This window comes from Odontomachus brunneus, unplaced genomic scaffold (assembly GCF_010583005.1).
Source record: "Odontomachus brunneus isolate Ranch 3 - 2012 unplaced genomic scaffold, Obru_v1 Obru_scaffold_031, whole genome shotgun sequence".
Classification (NCBI taxonomy): Eukaryota; Metazoa; Arthropoda; class Insecta; order Hymenoptera; family Formicidae; genus Odontomachus; species Odontomachus brunneus.
The window spans coordinates 584,691-606,304 of NW_022639481.1; the positions used below are offsets into that span (position 1 = coordinate 584,691).

The following is a 21,614-nucleotide window of genomic DNA, read 5'->3' on the forward strand; positions in this document are numbered from 1 at the left end:
ATACAAGTACAGAGGTATAAGTGATCGTAGTGTATTGACGCGCGTATCAATTCTTTACTTCAGATAATTACCCCCCGAAATTTGTAAATTCAAACACTGCGCGAAATTAGCGCAAATGTGTGAATAAGCGAATAACTGAATAAATGTATAATATCGCATTGAAAATTTGAGAAACTTAAGAACAGAAAGAACTTGAGATTTATATAATAAGATACAATTTTACTCACATTAGCATTAATTAATTACGATCGTCTCTTTTGTGTTGCAGGACAGTGCGAGCGACGTTCGGCGTCTGTGATTCGAGTTCGTTCGAAATTCAATCAATAAATTATTAGTCTAGAATAATAAAAAAAAAATCGTTGATTGTACAAATTGGTCCACGAGCCGCGGATTGGGTAATGCAGGCATTTCGCGAATTGTAACTTGCAAATGGTGTGTTCGAGTGGCGCGTTGAGAGCGCGAAATGATAACGAGCAATTATCCCGGTAATTAATTTGAGATAACGGTCAGTGATTCGATGGATTTTTTTTAACGAATAAACGCATGAGAAGAAGATGCCAAGGAAGATTTCGGGTTGAGATCGCCAACGTTGCTCCTCGACTACCCGGCAGGTCTCAGAAAGGCAAAGAGGCTAATCGAGGTCCATGACCCGCACGAATGGTAAATATTAATCGCCAGAGGCGATATTAAATATTATGCAATCGTATAAATTACCAATTTAGTTTACGTTAAAATTTTCCCCCTTTTCCGTCTCGTTTTGTTTTTAACTCTCTGTTTTCTTTTTTTTGTAACAGATAGTCGGCGGATTGCTATCAAAATAGGAAATTTAATCTTTATACCGATAACGTAATTTCTCTGTTTAAAATTAAAATGTTTTGAAATCTCAATTTAAAATAAACAATTCATGTTTCGCGTATAGAGAAGAATTACTTCCCGGTTTCCCTTTGTTTTTTTCCGTTCTGAAAGCTCAACGATACATGCGCGAGATTGCTGTCCATTTACCAGTCGCTTCTTTGACGATAACTGAGTTATCTCAAATATAAATAATAAATTTATTATTCTCGAATATCATAATACCTTTATTATCGGTGAAGAACATTAAATCGTGTTGAAAGCTGTCACTTTTTCAAAATACAACAAATTGCAACCATAATTGAAACGATCACTTAATATAAAATAATTGTGGTCTCTGTGTCTTATAAACACTAATTAATATAATCCAAAGCTTAATTAATCCTGCATTTCTACCCGGAGACAAAATATCACGTAAACGTCACTTAACTTAATTAATATTTATGTGTGAAAACTACTCCGTATAATTAATTATATTCCTTCTCATGCCATTATTTCTTCAGACACACACGTGAACTCTGTTCTCGTTTTTTTTTCTGCCCGCGTTCTTAATTCTGCCAACTTTTCCCTTTTTTTTCAACGTATTACGCACTCTTAGAAATTAAAATTCAGATTTTCGTACGTGTTCCGTCATCGTATTTATCTTCATATTAAATAATTAAAATTATCCGAATTCGTTGATTGATATGACTTTACAGCGCAACCATCCTTCAATTTTCTTGAAATTATACACTGGTCGCTCTCTCTACCGTGCGAAATATCCCAACAACAAAATCTCCCAAATCAAATTGGCATTAATGCGAGATTAAATTCAGATCCACATTTTTCCGATAGCATTTTTATTATCTGCCCTTGCGGAGAGAATTATAGCCCTGCCTTCGATTCGCGGATCGATAGAACGGATTCGCGGCAAGAAGGTCGCATCATTGATAAGGAAGAGAAATTATCGGGGCGGCTGACGGAACCGAAACAGCTTATCTCCTTTTTCTCCGCCACGTGGATCACGAGGAAAACGTGACGCCGTTACGTGGCGTTGAATTTCCTTCTCTCGGAGGCCGATAAGTACTGATTTCCATAATGGCTCCACGTACGAGTGCACTCACTTATCCCCTACTCCTACCCGCGCCTCTCTTAACTCCTCTTGCTAGCGTTACCCCGCCGCCCTCTCTCGTGCAGCCACCCTCATTGCAACCATCTGTATGTCCTTTTTCCTATTCGCTCATAGAAACTTTGGTCCCTTCCGTCGTCTTGTCGCGCAATGCCGCAAACGCGAGACGCGATAATTGCGCCGGGACGTGATTAATTTTTGGATTTGCTCACCCCTTTATGTGTTCGCCAACACCGTGACGATTTTATGGCAGCGTCGAGAACTTCGCCAATGGAATGCGAAATTATTTAAAGTTACCAACGAAATTATTTAAAGTAACCAACGTCCGCATTCTCCGGCGAATGCCACGACGGACAAATTTCTCGGCCCAAACGCATCTCACAAATATAGTGTGTCTCTTGCGAAAACCCACTAATCCCTCCTCGCTTCATTTCTTCTTTTTAATAATAATTTAACATAAAAATATATAACAGTTGCATTTGTATGCATAGAGTATGGAATCTTTTGCTCGCCGCTGAATTAAAAAATTTGAATTTAAATATGTGTGAAGAATTGCAGGTTTAAAATATTGTTTCCAAGATACCTGCGCTTAAAGTATATGTTACGTTTTGGGAATGTATAGAGAGTGTCTGGCAAAATTCATGACGTATCCGTGGTGCGTGCAGATAGAGCTCATCGAACTAAACATAAAATTCCCTTATTATTTCCGCAAACAACCACGCGAAATTTTAAGCTATTAATTAAAGAGGAAATTAGAGCTATTAATTAAAAACGAAATTAGGTAAAAAGAAAATTAGTGATATATTGGCAGATTAGCTGTGACGACGACATCTGCCGTAATGTGTTCTTGTACATTAGTTTAAACCGAACAAAAACTCTGCCGTTTTGCAAATAATTACGTGGATTTTCCGTTATTAATTAAAGAAAATTGCTGCATCATCGCGCATAATCATGCGCCGATGTTCTTTAATTGATAACCAAACGTCTATGTAGCTGTTCGCAAAAAGACAGAGGATCTTTTTATCCAAATCCTTTTATCATTCACTATTCTTCTTTAATTAATAACTCAAAATCTCACGCTCCTTTGTTATAATTAATGTCCTTTAATTAATAACTCAAAATTTCATGCGAAATGGTAGAGGAATTGTGAGGAGGTGTTTAGTTTGACAATTTCTACCTGCACACAACGGGTGTATCATGAATCGTACCTTGTTATATGATACCTTGTTATATGAGATACCTTGTTATATGAGAGAGATTAACAAAAGGGGACGCGTGCATAATTTCCTGCTTTATTTTAGATAAGAATAATGTTATATGCGCAACGCGCGCCAAGTATATCTTATGGCGGAGATCTTCCAATGCAAATTTTCGAAGCGGCATGTTAATGAGCTCGCATCAACGTATTTGTTTCCGCTAAAATGTAAGAGGCTCATGACTTTCATGAAGAGAGCGTTCCTTCCCTCCCCCTTCTCTCTTCCTTCATTCTCCCTCGCGCTTATCGAACTCCGTTAACTTCTCACGCTTATCCATCGTCTTCGCTATCCCCTCTCGCTACTTCCCTTCGGCCATTTTACTCCTACCTCCTATCAGCGTCGCGGATGAAACTTTCTGTCACGAGATTAGAATTCGCTAATAATCGAAGGAACGATAAAGGGCGCCGTTACGTCTCGCCCGCTCTCGGAAGAGAGCGACCCGAATATCGATTACCCAGTCGCGATATGTATTCAATTATCCATTTTTTTCGTCCCTTTTTATTGAATATCATTGTCATTTTCCCGATGGAATCGCTGAAACCGCAGCGTGTATATTAATTAAATATTGATATAGTTAATTGAACGGCATGTTAAATAAATACGTCGTCAAACCGGCGCCGGCGCGTAACCGCCGCAGTTGGGAAATTAAAACTAACAAAAACGCAAAATTAATTGATGCGACCGAGCAAACGCGCCCGGTCGGAATAAAACGCGACTCTCCATTTGTTATAATCTCGCTCGTCGCAACAATCTCGAGTAGAGTGCTAATTAATGGTCATTGTCGGTGGCGTTGTTAGAACGCAAATTTTGTCTTCCCCGCGTGATCGCGTCCGTCCGCGGTTTTGTTTGTCGTGTCTTAATTAATTAATTTCGATTTCGCGCTGACGCGCAAAATTGAAATTTAATTTGGATTATTATATTATTATTATTATTATTATTCAGGCATTTTCCGCGCGCGCGCGCATAACAGAAATCCGTTACGCTGGGAGGTATTTAATGACGAAATTATTATTGGGGATATTTTTATAGAGACGCCGATTAATTATGAGTCTCGAAAACAGCCGTGAGTTCGGCAATGTCACGGGATGATATCGAGAGTAAAATCGACGAGCGGGGATAACGAGCGTACGCTCGCATAGAAAGGCACGGAGCATCCGGTGGGGCGTGATCGATAATCAATGATCCAGAGGAGCCGCGCGCTTCGTGTGATATTTCCAGAAGTGCCCACCACCAGGACGACGGAGGCACGGCGGGGTCGCAGTTAATCGCGCGGACGTAAATGAGGAACGATCGTTGCGGAGCCGCGCGGAGGTGATCCATAGATCGTGTCGGGCGTGATCAGTTGCGGGTAGCACGGGCGAGGGGAGGGTGGCAAGATGGAACTCTTCTTGATACTCGTTTGCCTGATCGCGCCGCCCGCCCTCTCGCTCTCCATCAAGAGCAAGCTCAATTCACGGATCGTGCAGACGCGCTACGGCGAAGTGCAGGGCGTCACGAGGACCTTCGAGTACCCCAAGTTCCTCAAGCCGATCGACGTGTACCTCGGTATACCCTACGCCACACCACCGGTCGGCAGCAACCGCTTCTCCCCAACGAGAGCGCCGAGTCCTTGGGAGGGAGTCAGGTAAATGTTCTTTTTTTCTACCCCTCTCTCTCTCTCTCTCTCTCTCTCCGTTTTTCTCCCATCGTATTTCACCCTTTCTCGTGCTTTCTCCCCAACCAAGTTGAGACTGGTATAATTGCGGGGAGTTTAATTTCCCGCGGTGCATATACGAAGAAACGAAGGGTCGTTACATCGGGAGAAATTGAGTGAGAGAGAGAGAGAGAGAGAGAGAGAGAGGGGAACGGAGGGAGAGAGAGAGAAATACGCTCGTAATTCCATCGTCGTTAAATAAACAACATAGAGATCGTAAATTTTTAGCGCTTTCTAAAACGTGGAAACGTTTTGATGTAATTGCGCGAAATGTAAAATTAACATCGAGAATTAGACTTCTCTTTCATGGATGGTTCTTAGGTAAAGCGCACCCTATAAATGATGAGTTTTGCACGAATACTTGAAGATTATTCACGGGGGTGTCGTCACGGGGGCAAATTCTTTCGGTCAGGACCACGAATTCTTAACCCTTTACAAGGCCTAGCGGGGTTGCAAAACGGTTTAGACACAATAAAATAGGCAACTGACCAAACTGTCAAAATGGAGAATCATTAGTGATGGACTTGCTCAGTGATTATATTACTGATTATTATTATTATTATTAATTGTTATTACCATGACTTATTATACTATATAGTATTCTTAATTATATTATTAAATATATTTTTATTGCCCAACGTACGCGCATTGTACGTCGGTAATGACTCTCAATTTTGACAATGTGATGAGTTTCCAACTTCATTGTGTCTAAAGCAACTCTTGTTGCGTCTTGCAACTCAGTGTACAGAATCGCGTACATTCAAAAAAAATCTTACTTCTCGACAGTCAATTTTACTCAGACCACAAGACTCTTCGCCAGGAGCGTCTTTTGAAACTATTTCATGAAGAAAAAAAATTTCACTTGAACGGGATCGATACTTCAAGGGGTTAACAGGATGAATTGGGTGACTGAACCCTTCGGTTTCTCGCGCAGAACATTGCGTCAAGTGGATTGAAAAGTACCTTGCACTTTAGACGGCCGCGTATTTACTTTCTATTTTCTCGATAGACAAATCGCCGCTTGGATATTGTTCGTGGTTGGAGTTACCACCCGGAGTTCTGTCCCGTCGTGAAAAAGAGAGTTTACGGCTACTCGTGCGGGAAGTTACGTCGAGGCTAATCGATTTTTATTTTCGTGCGCGTACTCGATCGCATTTATGACTTTCTTCTGGAAGCAGCCACTCTCCACTTTTGTATAACAAGCGCGCTCTCCCCGATACACTTCGATATCTGCTCGAGATACTTCGGATACCGTGCAGTCTTCGTAACTCGAAGTGTCCTGGAGGTGTCACAGGATACACGACGTCCCGAAATTATGCCAAGATTTTCTTCAAACAACGGCGCGTCGCTATTAAATTCGCCTGCGATTCCGTTTTTGCCGAAAAATTGCGGATTTTTGCGCGAGAAGCAACAGTGGGTGATGACGAATCAGTTTATTGCATCGCCAGGCACATTCTCAGACAAAATTTCGTGTTTAACGATGTCGCTTTTGTCGGGACAACGCCGTTTACAGGACCAAGACCGTACGATAAACGTTTGATTTCGTCTTGCCAGACAACACTCGTCGAGTAATATGGCATCCTGTATTTCACGGCGGAACTTCGGCACGCCATAACGCACCAATGATTTCCACAGATTATTGGATTCGGTGGGTCCAGTCTGTCCCCAAAAGCTGCCGGACATCGCGAACGAACAGGAAGCGCTCGAGCGAATGCCTAAGGGAAGGCTCGAGTATCTGAAGAGACTGTTGCCACATCTGCGTAACCAGAGCGAGGACTGCCTCTATCTGAATATCTACGCACCTGCTATGGGTGAGTGATTGTGCGAAGTCTCGATCGAAACGCACGAACAACGTTGTAACCAACGCATGTAAACATGCACATACACTGACAGAGAACAAATGTTTCAAAAGTGGTAAATTTTTATTTGGTGCTAACAGCACAAAATAAAACTCATATAAATACAAAATCTATACAAAGTGTTACCTAGCTCGAATTCACAAATTCTCGTGAGGGTATAAAGTGAATACAAAAGTCCTATGCCGTTGTGCAATACTCGCAATAACTATCGAGATTATATTAATTATATATTAAGATATATTAATTAAAGAAGATATGTAAATGATGACGTTCGATATGGTAGATAAGTTGTAGTAACGACGTCTGTCCTCGTGTGTGCTTGACAAACTGAACAAAAAATCGTCTACCACTTTGCAGATGGCCACGTAGATTTTTAGTTATTAATTAAAAAAGATTGGGTGCCTCATCGTGTAAAATCGTGCAACAGTTTTCTTTAATTAATAATTAAAAATCTATGTAATTTGCAAAATAGTAGAGGACTTTTTGCCCAGTTTGAGCTAATGTCATTGCAGCTCATCTCATGCGTGATTATTCACAAATCTTCTACAATTAATATTTCGGTCATTATTGCAATTTTCGCTAAAACTGGACGGGTTTTCGCTCAACTCAATCCGCTCTACGTCCTCACGAGATATTGTGAAATCGGACACTCTGCATATGTATAAAATACATGGCAAATTTTTCAATGTAATGGCAGTTACAACGTTGTTCCTTGTCGGACGCGCGAAATATCTCGGATACCTCTTCACGCCGAAAAGCGCGTACAGCGATGGGAAGTTGCAGTAAAATCAATCGATCAGATATCGAAACTTCTTTATACGGCCGGCATAAGTTCTCCGTAGCTCCGAGTCGCGAGCGAGAGACGATATGCTTTCGACACTATCTCGAGAGAACTTTGTAACGTGATTCTTGCGAAGCTACCTCTCTACGGCGTATAGAGGGTCTTAAATCAGTCCCGACACACTTCCGGCTACTTGTGCGTTATGGTCTTTCGGAAAATTTCCGTTCGGATGACTTGGATTTATATGGGATATTAAGTGACGATATTTGCGGATTTCGCGGCTTGTAGAATCCAAATATAGAGTCTGCAAATTTGGAGATTCGAGAACGTAAAGTTCGAACTTATATGTCTCATTGTTTGCGCGAGTGGAAATCTTAGGTTGAGGTAACAATAAATTAAGTTATGTATCTCTCTTGTCTCGGTGCTTTGTTAAAAAAAATCAACCATCGCATGCATAACGAAATATAAAAAGTATACATCTGACTAAATTTTATTATTCTTTGATCATATAAATTAAGATGCAATTATATTAAATATTAAACATTTAAAAATATTAAATATTAAAAATTAAATTAAGGCTCGTTTCATTGTAAACGCGTATGAAATTCTTAGGATAACAATAGCATTCTTACATTGTATACTTTGTCACGGTTTTGAAAAATAGCCATTACATATATAACGAAATATTGAAGTAATATCATAAAAATGATACACACACATTAAATTTGATTACGTAAACTCGTTTAAGTAATAAATGGACAAGAATCCACAAGACATTCCATTGCTTTTTCAAAAACTTTGAATATTCTAGCTAATAATAATATACATAATTGAAACTTGTATCAAATAGATTAAAAATATAAAGTCTTGATGTTACTCTTATAATTGTTTGGAAGATAAACGGACCAAAAGTTTGCAATCTCAACAGTACAAACAGTTGTTTTATTGCAATCTTTTGGACTGTTTATTTCCTAAATGACTACGAGAATAATATTGAAATTTTATATTCTTAAAACATCTACTCGTCCTAAGCTTCAAATCGATATATCATTCATTGGAATATTTCAAGTTTTATAAAATTCTATGAAAAAGGGGTGACTTGGGTACATTCTCTGATCATAACTTAACCCAATTATAGTAAATAATAAACTTTCATGTCTCTATTTTAAAGGAAAGAGATACTTTATAACGGTCTTTTATCAGACATCAAGAAATTGTTAGTGCATTATTCCTGCAAAATTCAGTAAATTAGCATTTCCAACAATCGCCGCACTCAAAGCACAAATTTTTTCCGCAAATGTTCTCGCGTGAATAACGAGCCCGATATACGTATCAATTTTCTCACGGAAACAAAATGGGGACGGAAAGGAAGGAAACAGAATTCCAAACGAGCATGAAGGAAACAGAATACCGAATGAACATTAGCGAGTGAAGCGGTCGTCTTCGCTGGTTGCCAAGCCAGCGTCGATGAATGAGTGACGTGGAAATCTGCGAAGGAGCGGGACGGGAAAAGCCGGAGGCAGGAAAAGCCGCTCTCAGCGAGGTGAGGTGAGGTGAGGTAAGGTGAGGAGAGGAGAGGCGCAGCCGGACGTTTTGTTCGTTACACGGTGTCCCGATTAAAAAACGATTTTGAAGGCGATTCACTGGCGGCCCAAATTGAATCGCTAATCTAAGTTTGAGGGAACTTTCCGCGAAGTTGGAAGGCACTGTGAATTATGACAGCCGGGAATAGATGTCATTGACCCTCGCGTTCGGGCGCGCGCGCGAACGATCCCTATATAGCGGGCGGCTCACGCGGATCGCCTGAAACTGAACTTCCCCGGGATTGCGCAGGTTATTGAGCCTCGCCCGAACCAACGTCTGGCCGAGAAGACACGCGGAACATTCCGGATAGGTCGGAAATTAGAGTTTGCATGATGGATAATTATTAAAGTCGAGATGATCGACGCGCAGTAGATGATATTCTTTACAGGATATATCGGAAGTTCTCTCGATGTTGCGATTGGCGAACGGATCGGGGGGTTCCCTCGCGGTTTCCGGAAATATTTAAACATAAGCACGCTTGTTACGAGACTGAAAGAGAGAATTTTTAATTTCGCCAAAGTTGTAGTCATTTTCGGCGTCATTCTTCCCGTTGTTCTAACGAGGAAGTAGACCTAGAAAGAAAGAGAGAGAGAGAGAGAGAGAGAGAAGGAGAGAAAGAGAGAGAGAGAGAGAGAGAGAGAATTCTATAAAGTAAAAATTATTATAAAACTTTGTGATCGAATATACAATAGATTAATAGTTTGCTAGTAATTTATTATCCTTTTAATCCATGTGTGCTGCATTATGAGAAAAAATATTTAAGAAATAAAAAAATATTTATTCAGTAGGTAATACTAATAACATATTTACGAAATTCACGAAAACAATTATTTATTCTACTGGATTGTGTAATATAAGTCACGATACTTAAAAAAATCCAAAATGATTTATTACACACACAACCCAATATTTAAATAAAGGGATTTAAACTTAATTAAATATATTATTAGTATCCACAGAAAAAATATTTTTTTTTATTTTCCACATATTTTCTTTCAGTATGTTTATATCATAAATATATTATTAAAAAATTTATCATGTTTCTAGCAAAATTTATTATGTTTCTTAGTAAAATAGATTTTACTGACAGTCTATTTCTACATTATTAGAAACATAGAAAAATTGAAAAGAATTTATATGTGTGAAAAAAAATATATAATATTCTTTTCGTGTAATAGTAACATGCTAATAAGGTTATTGCTAACATCATAGTATACATCTGCCATACTTGTGGCAGAAATGGTTTTTCTGATTATAATTCTTTCATTGCGGTTATTACAAATAGTAAAACGTATTTTTCTCAGTGTGTGCACGATTTTCAGTTCATTCGTGCAAATGAGACTTAGGGAATCTGAAAGTCTTTGTCTAGGACTTCTATATGGTCTTCCGGCAACTCTGCGGAATTGTTCGAACCGAAAACCTCGTATTGATTCCATTGACCTCCATCCTCCGTGGTTTCTTCGCCGTCACGGATACACGCGGAATCGTTTGTATGTATTCTTGCGGCAAAGAAAACACGGGCTGGTCACATTTGTCGTTCAATTTCCGGGTCGAAGTCACCGAAGAACGCGGAACAGTTCGGAGGTACTGGGAGGGAAAGCAAAATTTTCTATTTCGCCCAGAAAATTCAATGATATACGATTATTGAAACACTATTTACTCGGGTCGACATACGCAGAGACATAAAAAGGTTCCGTCGGAGCTATGCGGTAAACGGAAAGAGAAAGTTCAGCGGAAGGTGTGTAAGGGCGGGAAAGCAGGTTAGGTTGCGGCAATGAAAAGGATTGAAGATGAAGAGGCACAACAGCGTCAAGAAATATATTGCGTGTACCCGCCACGCTGTTCGATGTAGCCTCCGCGACTGGAAACTGAAGAGCAGGAGAGAGAGAGAGAGAGACAAAAAGAGAGAGAGAAAAAGAAAGATCGTATACGTGTGTGTGTATGTGACAGCGAGAGATTTATCGAATATTTTTCATTTTTCTGACGCGCAGCCGACACCTGCCTCGAAATTGCTTGCCGAAATCTCCGCGTTGCTGCTGCTGCTGCTGCGAGCTGTGTAAAGATTTCGCCAAGTTACGACGTGAAGTCTACTATATAATCCAGGTCCTTCGCAGTTTTTGCAATCGCTGTTGCAATCGCGACGGTCATGTCTTACGATACGTTTGTTTTTACGACAAAGTCTCAGCCCGTATATATCCGAACTAATTCAAAATGCTGCGGTACATGAGCTAGAATTCAGGCGATTCGTCAATGAGATTTATTCTTTCTGCGCAATCAAATGCACAGCAACGCCAGAAGTAAAAGAAATATATCCAGGAAATGAAAACTTCTGAAAATCCCTGCACGGAAAAAAAAGAATGGTTATGTCAACCAGAAAAATAGTAAAATATGGCGTAGCTTTTCTCTCCGGCTTCAAGAATCAATTTTTGGTTGCGCTGACCTACCGTTGCCTCTAAAATACATTTTTTTTAGGTAACGAATCGCAGTGCCAATATATAATAACTCATAGGTCATCGTAAGAAAACCTACAAAAATTGAAGCCAGAAGTAAAAACTATGCCATATTTGACTATTTTCTGATTGACACAACCATTCTTTTTCTTTTGTGTGCCTAACAAGAAATTGCGAAGGAAACAGGCTGTGTGAAAAATGAACTAATTAACAATTAAAAACTGGCTAATCTCCGCAATTCTTTCTAATGCACGTCGTTTCTCTTTACTCTCAGTAATCGGCTGATAAGAAAGATTGTACACCGCATTGTATTTTCCGCCTATTTATTAGGAATCAGAGAGCGATCGGTAATTAAATTAACGGCTAAGAGACCAGACTTGATGCTCGATAACGGTTCATGAAGTAATAATACGAAGTCCTCGATTGCGTTCCCGCGACGTGATCCATTGTAAAGTACCGTTTCCAGATAACCGTGAAGGGTATACGTTGCCCTCGGCGCGGTATTGTCTTCCGGATTCTTACGTAATGGAAATTTCTATCGAAAGTTCGGATCCAGTTAATGCACGTCGTCGGTACCTCTCCGCCTGCCCCATCCATGCCCTCGCCTCTTCATCGACTTCGGGGTAAGTTTCCGTTTTCCTTGGAAGACTCGCAATTACACGGCCGCCTGCACTCACAATTCCGGCGACGATAGGTAAAGCCGAGTATCGAACGTATGGCGGGAGTGGAGGAGGAGTAAGACGAAGGCGAGAAAAAGAAGAAGGAGGAACGGAAGAAGAAGAAGAAGAATGCAAGTTTTCGAGGCGCGAACTAATAATCGAATCAACCAAGTTCGCGGAATTTGTTTCAACTCCCAGAATACTTCGGAATAAGGATCCCCGTCCCCTCGTCCTTCACGGGTCCTTGGCAGGAGAGTGCTCCTCGCCTCTTTTTAGGCGAAAAGTGTGTCTCACGAAAGATTTATTCCCCTCACGCGGAAAGTAAAGTATCCTTTCCAAGGTTCGTTGAGATTCCTCGCTTCGATCGCGGTTTTCGAAAATATCGTTGTAATCGACGTAATTTGATCGGACGGCTTCTTATTAAAAGTTATCGGATTCGCGCCGCGATTGCAATGCATATCATGGATTCCTGCAACTTTTGCGCACGGAGGAGGAAGAAAGTTGTCCAAATTCCATGCAGGAATTTTCATTACCGCGAAGCCACGTTGTTAAGCCGGATGAAGAATTAAACGACTGATACGCGCGATACATTTGAAAAATAATTTTCCGTAATTTCACGGCGCATTTGCAGAAATAACTTCGGGACATTATACGCGCGTTAGCTCGCGACGTAGCGACAGGAAATTTAATGTGGTGAGCCGGGGGAAATCGCACGATCCTTGCACATCCTTCCCTCTTCAATGAAAGAGAACGTCGCGAGTACGGGGTGCGCATTCGCCCGACTTCCGGCCCGAAAAGGCATTACTAATAGCTCACGTCGTAGTGATTAATGACGCTCGAGTGCTGCTCCGTTTAATCGTTTTATTAATTACGCCGGTTAACGAAGGTTACCGCGCACAGATCGTCATTTATTACGCGCGATGTCCCGATTGAGATTGACAGGCGCATCGGCCGCCTCGAACGATTCGATGTTAATCAGCATGCGCGCAAGGCCCTGAAAATTCACGCGAAGCCAATAATAATATATAATAAAGACGAATAATTCTTGTCAATTATCTCGGAAAAGTATAGGAATCAATATCAAATATAATTTCCGGAAGTACATCAAGTGATTATATCGACTTAGCCTCATCCAGGCGCTTGGCACCTTATCTAAACGTGAACAACGTGAGCGCAAATCAGATTTTCCGTAAATTAACAATTAAACGAACGAAATGTTCTGCTGATGTAATATCGTGGCGTTTAATTTTGCATCAGATATTAAAATACTTAAACATGGCTTAGCGTGTTCTCCTTGCCGATTACTCATCCCGGAGGTACGTTATAATAAAAAAGCAAGAAAAAGTATCTATGACCATCCCTCTGAACTGTTTCGCGATACAACTTTAAAGACGTTCCCTATCCCCTTCTCTTTCTTTAGTCCCGTTTCACTGCATAATTCAGGAGTTCCGCGAGCAGGAGACGGCAGGGATAAAGGAGGAGATCGATTCGCTGCTGATTTAATTATCTTTTAATGAAAGCCGAGATTTCCCCGGATGTTGTAATTTTACATCGTCCGCACGAACTGCGCAAACGCGGAATATAAATGGTAATTAAGGCTTGCCAGATGGACCACGCGCGCTGTTGCGCAATACCGACCGATATAACCAAAATACACCGCGGCTAAGTGAGGTCTGACAGACTTGTTAACTTAGCTGGATTTATTGCCGCGTTCTATCCCCGCACTGTTCGCCCCTCGTGCCTTCCTGCTAATTTGTTAGTCCACCTAATGACGATTCCTTCTGAACCCCGCAAACGCCTAAGAGAACACATCTCTGTTGAGTTTCACATCCATCTCCAAATCTCGAAACTGATAAATAAGACTGCGGATCATTTGTCTTCTTGCAGCAAAGGGCTCAAATATAAGATCTTTGTGAAATAGTAGCAACAAGTGCGTCGATATTAATAAAGGAATCAGTTGAACTGAATTGTAAACTAAGAGAGGAAATCGTCTTACTTGGGGTCGATTTTTCAATAACTGCTTAAACTTAAATCTAAGTTTAAACTCTGTTCTACCAATGTGTTTCATCTGTTTGAACAGAGTTTAAACTTAAATCCAAGTTCAAACAACTATTGAAAAATTGACCCTTAAAAAAGTAAACGATCGGTTTGCGTATCATATAGGTTATTTTTTGAAAAAACAATTCATATTGTACGCTCGAAAAATAGTCATGCTGTTGCTGTTCCACGTACCATAGTCACTTTTCTAGCAAATTTAGAATTCTATTTGGATTAGAAAAACATTTTTCTGAGTATATTGAGTATACGGTATTAAGTAATTACAAGAATGAAAGGACAGCCCATTAAGGATGGGAAACGTAAGAAGCGAAATCTAAGAGAGACTGGGGAGTGTCCAACGTCTATCGAGTATGTAGACGGATGGATGTGACGTTCAAGAACGAGGAACGAACCAACGATGCAACACTCGCGAGTAGCGCACTGAGACGGGACTATTTTAATTGAACAACGTGGAACAACTTTAATTAAGGAGAACTATTCCCCGTCGGGGGAATACCCTACTCGGCGACAGCAGAGTGCAAAGACAAGTGCATTTTGTCCGGACACCTGGTGCTTTTACGAGCAGGCGATGGCGGCGACGACGGCAACGACGACGACGACGACGACGACAACGGCGAGCCCAAGTCGTAGTGTATCGCCGGATGAGCTTCGCATGTGCAAGGGGAGTTTCCGAATGATTTTGCGCAAATTAGCGGCAGCTAATAGGCGTAATGGCATCCTTTCATGCGCAAAGGATCGCATCCTCGCGGCGCTAAAGTAATTAATTATCCGTGGAGTTACCAATAGCGCGTGTACAGTGTGCGACGGCCTCCGCGCGCTGCTTGTAATATATATCAGCTCGTTCCGTATTCTCCTAACCCCGTCATTCACGTCATTTCCGTCATAAAATACGAAAGCGCGTTAATTCTCTTCCACTCCATGCGGGAATCGATCGATCCGTATATCCGATACTCCGAAATTGAAATTTTCCCGTAACGTCTCCGCCTGAGAATCGAAGCAGAGCGGAGAGATTCGACCGTATATCTGAACCGTGAGGCAGCCTCACCGCGAAGTCAACGAGTCTCTGATTTCACGGGATCACCCCGGCGCCGCGATATTTTCAAATTCAATATTGCCCTTCGATTCGCGATTGTTTAAGATCCCTTGCGGCGCGGGTCTGGAAATTTCAGGATTTCTGGGATGTTGTATTGTGTCGAGCCGCAGCCACCGTACTCTCATAATGGTTCAATTAACGGAGATTGCGATCGACTAGGAGCGCGCAAACATATTTCCGGCGCAGCCGTAGCAAGGTAATCGGACTTGTCACTACTGGCAACATCGATTCTGTCCTTCGTTGCTAAGCAATAATTCTCTGCTATCGCTCGCGACCTCTCGGGCAGAACACTAATTCGTCTCTTCCACCCTCCTAACACACACACACACACACACTCTCTCTCTCTCTCTTTCTTTCTCTTTGTCTCGTGCGCGCGCGCGCCCTTTTCTACACTCAGCGGATTCCGAATTCTGCCATCACTACTCGCGCGTAATCCGGAGCGTTGATACAACTAGTGATGGAAATAATTTGTAAATGACCGATCAAAAATTTAAAAAAATAATATATTTTCTCACTGTTTCAAAAAATTTTCGAGAAAAAAGTAAAGGAATATTCTAAAAATATTCTTCAAAGAGGGATCATTCAAAGAGAGCAACCAAGTTCTCACAAGCTTATAGCCCCATTTTGTGGCATTCGAAATTACAATTTTTTTTTATTACTTTTTACAACATTTCCTATACGCTTCCTGTAAGGGTTCTAACGATATTAATTATTCCAGCAAAATACGTATCCTTTTAGGTCATTTTCTTTCAACTATTGAGGCGCGTCATGTTGATATTTATACATTTTTAATCTACTCATAAGTAGCTACAATTTTATCGAAAAATTTAAGATTTCGAATATCGTAAAATTGTGGGTGTGTGTGTGTGTGTGTGTGTGTGTGTGTGCGTGTGTGTGTGTGTGTGTGTGTGTGTATGACTAAATTTTGCAATCTTTTTTCAAGATAATTGAGAGGAAAAAGAAAATTATCTAAGGAAATACAATTCAAATATATTCCTGAGTAATTTCAGAATTTCCGAAATTTTTCTAGACAATTTGCCAAATAAATTTTCCTAAATCAAATAATTCCCCAAGGAAGAAAACAAATATAATTAAATAAAATAATAAAATAATTTTCTAAAGAAATATTTCTAAATAATACTTTTATGGCACGCAATGTGCCAAATAAATTAATTCGACGAGATCACGACAAAGATCCTTTGTTTTATATTCGCGAAGGCCTCCGAACACGCGTATCGTTGCGTGTCCGTGCCCTGACAGGATTAACGGCGCTCGCTCGCGAATTTGCGACCGATCGATTTTTCGTTCGGCGTGCACCGCGCGCGATCGCCTTCTTAACAAATTCCTCTTAATAATTCCGCCTGAAACTGGAAGGAGCGCAGGTGCAATCATTTTCCTCGTAATAGCGCCATAATTCACGCGAGAGACGTCGCGTGGTTCGCCGCTCGGCGTTCGCGACGTCGCCGTCGCCGTCGTCGACGCCGTCGCCATCGTCTCGAAAGGTCTTTCAACCCAGCCCTGCGGCCCTCTCCTCTTAACCGGTATAACCCGGGTAATGCATGGACTTCCCGCGGATTAATTAAGAATAATTAAATTTCACCCGACGACGCCATGGCACGGAAATTAATTTAGAGTTTTTCAAACTCCTCGCCCTCGAGAAGCGGGAACGCTCCTTCCTCTTCTTCGATCTTGATTTTTTTCGTTCTGAGAAAAATAACAGTGGCTCGGATGGGCCCCACAGCCCGGTCTTCACCGCACCAGCACCAAAACCCCCCGCGCGCGAGCTCAGTTATTGTTTCCACGGACCGATAATTAAATTTCTTTCGGCTGGCGAATCACGAAGCGCCTTAAACCTAACTCTCTCTCTCTCCCTCTCTCTCTCTCTCTCTCTCTCTCTCTCTCTCTCTCTTCCTTCTTAACCTTTAACCCCGGAATTTCTTTCCAGCAAAGACGTTTATGAAAAGCACCGTTATCTTTTTACCGCGTCCGCTTCTGTCAGTTTAGATTAACGTAATGAGAGCAGAATAAGGCGGAAAAGATTGCGCTCGGAAAACAATTGCGGGACCAAGCGAGAGTTCAACGACATGAGACGAAATTTGATGTATACTCCATTTAGCGAAATTTCAGATCAATTTTTCTCTCTTTTGCCGGCACGAAAATTAAATTGCACCCTCACAGCTCAACACACAAACGCAGCTACGACCCTACGAGCTTTCTATCTACATTAGAGAGATAAGTAAATTAAAATTTCTTTATCAAAGCGTTATGAGGGGATTATTATTGATAATAATGAATGCGCGCGCGAGATAACAGGCACGAGCGCAATTTTATCCAATTCTTTCCCGCACTCCAACGCACTCCAACTCCGCGCGCTCTCTTGTCCGCGCCGCGCGGAATTTGCAAATTTGACGTGTGCGTTACAAAATGCTCACGCCCGACGGATTTCCGCGGCGCGGCGCACCGCGCTCGCCAGCGATTTCCATCATATCAATTATGACGCAAATTTTCCATTGTTGTCTATCAATAATGCATATTGGTCACGGCGCGCGCACGTTTTCGGGCGAACTGTTGCTTCCTGTTATAGTTATTAATTACGCGCACAAAGTTATTAATTACACCGACATCGAATATTAAAATTTTGATTAAAGCGCCGATTATCCGTGGCAGATGTGTCGCCGCATAAAAGCGGCCGGACGATTGTATCACCGGGACGTTCAGTCAGGGCACGCATCATGAATGAACGCCACGTAACTACAATGAGAGCATCAGGCGTGCACGCAGTCATATCAAACGTCAGGCTATAGTCTTTCCGTAATTGTCGCCTTCCGCGATGGGAACAGAACATGTTGCAATTACATGAGATCGGCCTGATGGCAATTAAACGATGGCAATTAAAGCTCATGGCGACGAGCGTTAACACGATAGCTAAAGACAACGAAAATATCCGAATATCCATTATAAAAATAGATCATGCACGCAAATTTGATATAGATTTTACATTCCGTTTTAATTCCCAATTTAGCACACGTCTATATATTTTTCATTTCAAATAAAATCTCATATTAATTTTCTTTGCCGTAGCCACGGAAATTAAATCGCTGTCTGACCCGATCAAACATGGCTTTTTCGCCGGCCCTTTTGCACGCCGTGTATCTGCCAACGCAAGCGACAGGTTGCGCGTCGTTTCACCTCCAATTATAGGTTCCATCAAAAGCGAAATTACACTCAAGCCGCGTCGTCGTTCAAGAAACGAACATGGCGTCAAATAACGACGTTTGAACGGCGTCCTTCGTGGCATCTGCGGCGTCGTTATCCACAGTCGGATCACCATTGCGTCTCTGATGGCGTCTCTCACTCAGTGTTCAATGGGGATCATCCAAATCAAGAGCTGACTTGACGCGCGCGAGTTTGCCGTCAAAGCCGCGTGTGCCATACTTATTAGCTGTTGCTGCTCGTGCAAGCGAGCATGTCCACCTGCATATGCACTTCGCGCTACGCGACCAAACGCAGTGCTTCCGACATGGCTCCTGGAGGAATACTCTTGTCTACTCCGCCTTAACTGTTGTTGACTAAATGGTTCATTAGGAACCTCGCACGCCAGTTCCTTAGAGAGTTTCCTCGGACCCTGCAAAGTCCTTGCGAGTCATGAACAGCCGACATCTTGGTTCAGTCGCTCTCTGCCCTCCGGTCCTTCGCAAAACGATACTTTCGAATCGCAAGTCCGCGCGCCGGAGGCTATTACCGAATTAACAAAATTGGTAGACTGCGATAAAATTTATGTGCCACATTAAAATCCAGATATAACAAAAGAATCTCTCTCATCCGCGATTTTACACATCCGCGGTGTGTAAAGTGTGAATCAGCGCGGAACGAATTTAATAATAATGTTAATCTCTCGATTCGCCGGTCCTTTTCCGGACGAGATGATGTTGGAATGACAAATGTTAAATAATTTTGGATATTAAAACAGTTCCGTCAAGTACGCGCCTTGTGACAATCTGTTTCGAGTGCTCTTGTAGAGACAGCTCCACGTGAGAGCGGTAATTTCGTTTGACGCCCGGTCTTCAGCGGGTTATAAAATTTCTGTTCTCAGTTGTCCCTCCTCTCTGTCAAAGCCGCTTTCAAAAGAAAGTAAACTGGAATGGTACTCTCGCCCTCGGTCATGCGGTCTTTCTTTCTCTTTCTCTCGCGCGTGTCAAACACGCACGTGCGAAAGATTAACTGTGTCATTACAGCAAGTTTGGCATTGTCAGACGCACAAAAAGCTTCAACTCAAAGTGGCCGAGCATAAAGATTTTCTTTTTACGGCGGACGTTGCGAATCATCAAATAAATACTTTCACGACTTCCTCTTTCAGCGTTCCGCGAAACATTCTCGCAGAACCCCAGGCACGTACGCGCTGGCGAAAAGCACGTCATGCTGACTCCTTCGCATTAGCTCTTGCACGCAACCGTGCACGGAAAGTGCGGTGGCAGTTTATGCTTCCGGATTTAACCGCCCGAGCGGCGACCAAAAAACCTACTTCTACTTTGCCTTGAAACCATCAAATGGCTTTGCACGCGAATTGAGAAAATTCTTCGAAATAACAAATCGAAACGACGAAGAAAATACATTCCCGGAGAGTGTTCTTGGATTTTACCAACCAAAATGCAACACATTAAGGTAAAAGTGCCAATTCCTGGACACTAACAACATCTAGTACCTACTTCTGGACATTCTTATTGTCTTAATCTTTAACACGTTCGCCACTAACGTCGCAAATGTTTGACGCAACGATCTCTCACTTCATCTTTACACAAAATTTTCAATCTTGCTCAACACGTTCGCTACCAATTCATTAACAAATTCAATAAAACTTTTTATTTTTCACACGGAGAAAACATGATCGATTCACAAGCTTTAAAACATAAATGCAACCACAGTGTAGACGATTCTTTAGGATTAAAAACCAAAACAATAAGAATGTCCAGAGTTAGGTACCAGTGCTGTTAGTATCCAGACGTCTTTGCTTTAACTTCGGATTATTTTCAGTTAAAATCTAATCCACTGGATTGGGGTTAATTTTAAGTTGCAATGAGACATTTTTTTTAATATAACATGCAAGATAGATAATTTGTGTCCTCCCTTTTTTTTGGGCGCGGACGAATCGATAAACGACGTGTTAACTCATGGAGACAACTCATGAAGACAACTCTTCAGAAGAATGCATAAATCCCTCGAAAAAGCGAGGAAGCTTGCTCACGCGCGACGCGGTAGATATCACGGTTCCGCGGAAGCGCTATACCGTCGTCTCAGGCGCTTCCGTCTGATTGATCGACGAACAAACCACAGTCGGCGTCGGTGCCGGGGTGATCGATCGCCCTCGTCTTCGACACAATCGCGAATCTCCACGGATCGTTTTCTCGTACCCCGATAAATCGCTCCACCGAGTAATTCGTGCATAAAACTACCGCGTGATTAGGATTAAGCGTTCTCGAAGCTCTCGGGTCTCCTGGTTCGTTGATATTTCCTGTAATTTTTGACTCCCGGGGCATTCGCGGCCGACGAAATGTCACGGAGATAAGAAGAGTAGTCGTGGAGAACTTCAAACGTCTAAACTGCGCATAATCTATCTTCAAAATTTCGTCGAGTGAAATTACACTCGATAAGTAGGATGACGCTCGACGTTATCGTTCATAAAACACATTATTTCAATCGTCCAGTAAATATTTTCACTCGAAATTAAAGAGTAAATCTGATGCACTCCACCGTCACAACAAATTCACTTTAATTGAAACACTTACTCGTACGAATTAAAAGTTCACTCTAACTTTGAGGTAAATATTTAGACCCTGTAATTCCGAGTGTGACAACACTTCTACTTTGTACGCTTCGAGCAGATTTTCGCACCCTTTTTTAGTAGAATCTCATTTCAAGGAATTTTGAGAATGCAATGAGTTATCTTCTATCTGTCATACGCGTTTGTATGAAATATCATAATAATTGCTAAAAAAATAGCACAAATGTTCAAAATTTTTTAGATATCCCTAAGGTTTGTTAATAGTCATTACTTAAAACTGACTTTAAAAGAAATACTCAGATTTTAATTTAGAGTCAGATATGAGCTTGTCAGCCGAATCACGATACAAATGTAATGTCACCTATATCGTGTAATTGAAATTAAAAAATCCCCCAAATTTAAATTTCACGTAGTACAAGTTTTAAGTAACACCTATTAAAAC

General features: G+C 41.5%; 1 protein-coding gene across 2 annotated transcripts in view; it reads left to right on the forward strand.

Moving 5' to 3' along the window:
• The window catches only part of LOC116843284 (neuroligin-4, Y-linked-like), a 289,044-nt gene that overhangs the window by 67,084 nt on the left and 200,346 nt on the right, over nt 1-21,614 (forward strand). Inside the window, exons 2-4 of one of the 2 annotated variants that reach the window (XM_032813593.1) lie at nt 269-660; nt 4,435-4,840; nt 6,545-6,720. In XM_032813593.1, the coding sequence (XP_032669484.1) occupies nt 4,593-4,840; nt 6,545-6,720 (424 nt within the window). In that variant the 5' untranslated portion in view covers nt 269-660; nt 4,435-4,592. The remainder of the gene's footprint in view (nt 1-268; nt 661-4,434; nt 4,841-6,544; nt 6,721-21,614) is intronic. The other variant, XM_032813594.1, reaches the window with a different exon arrangement.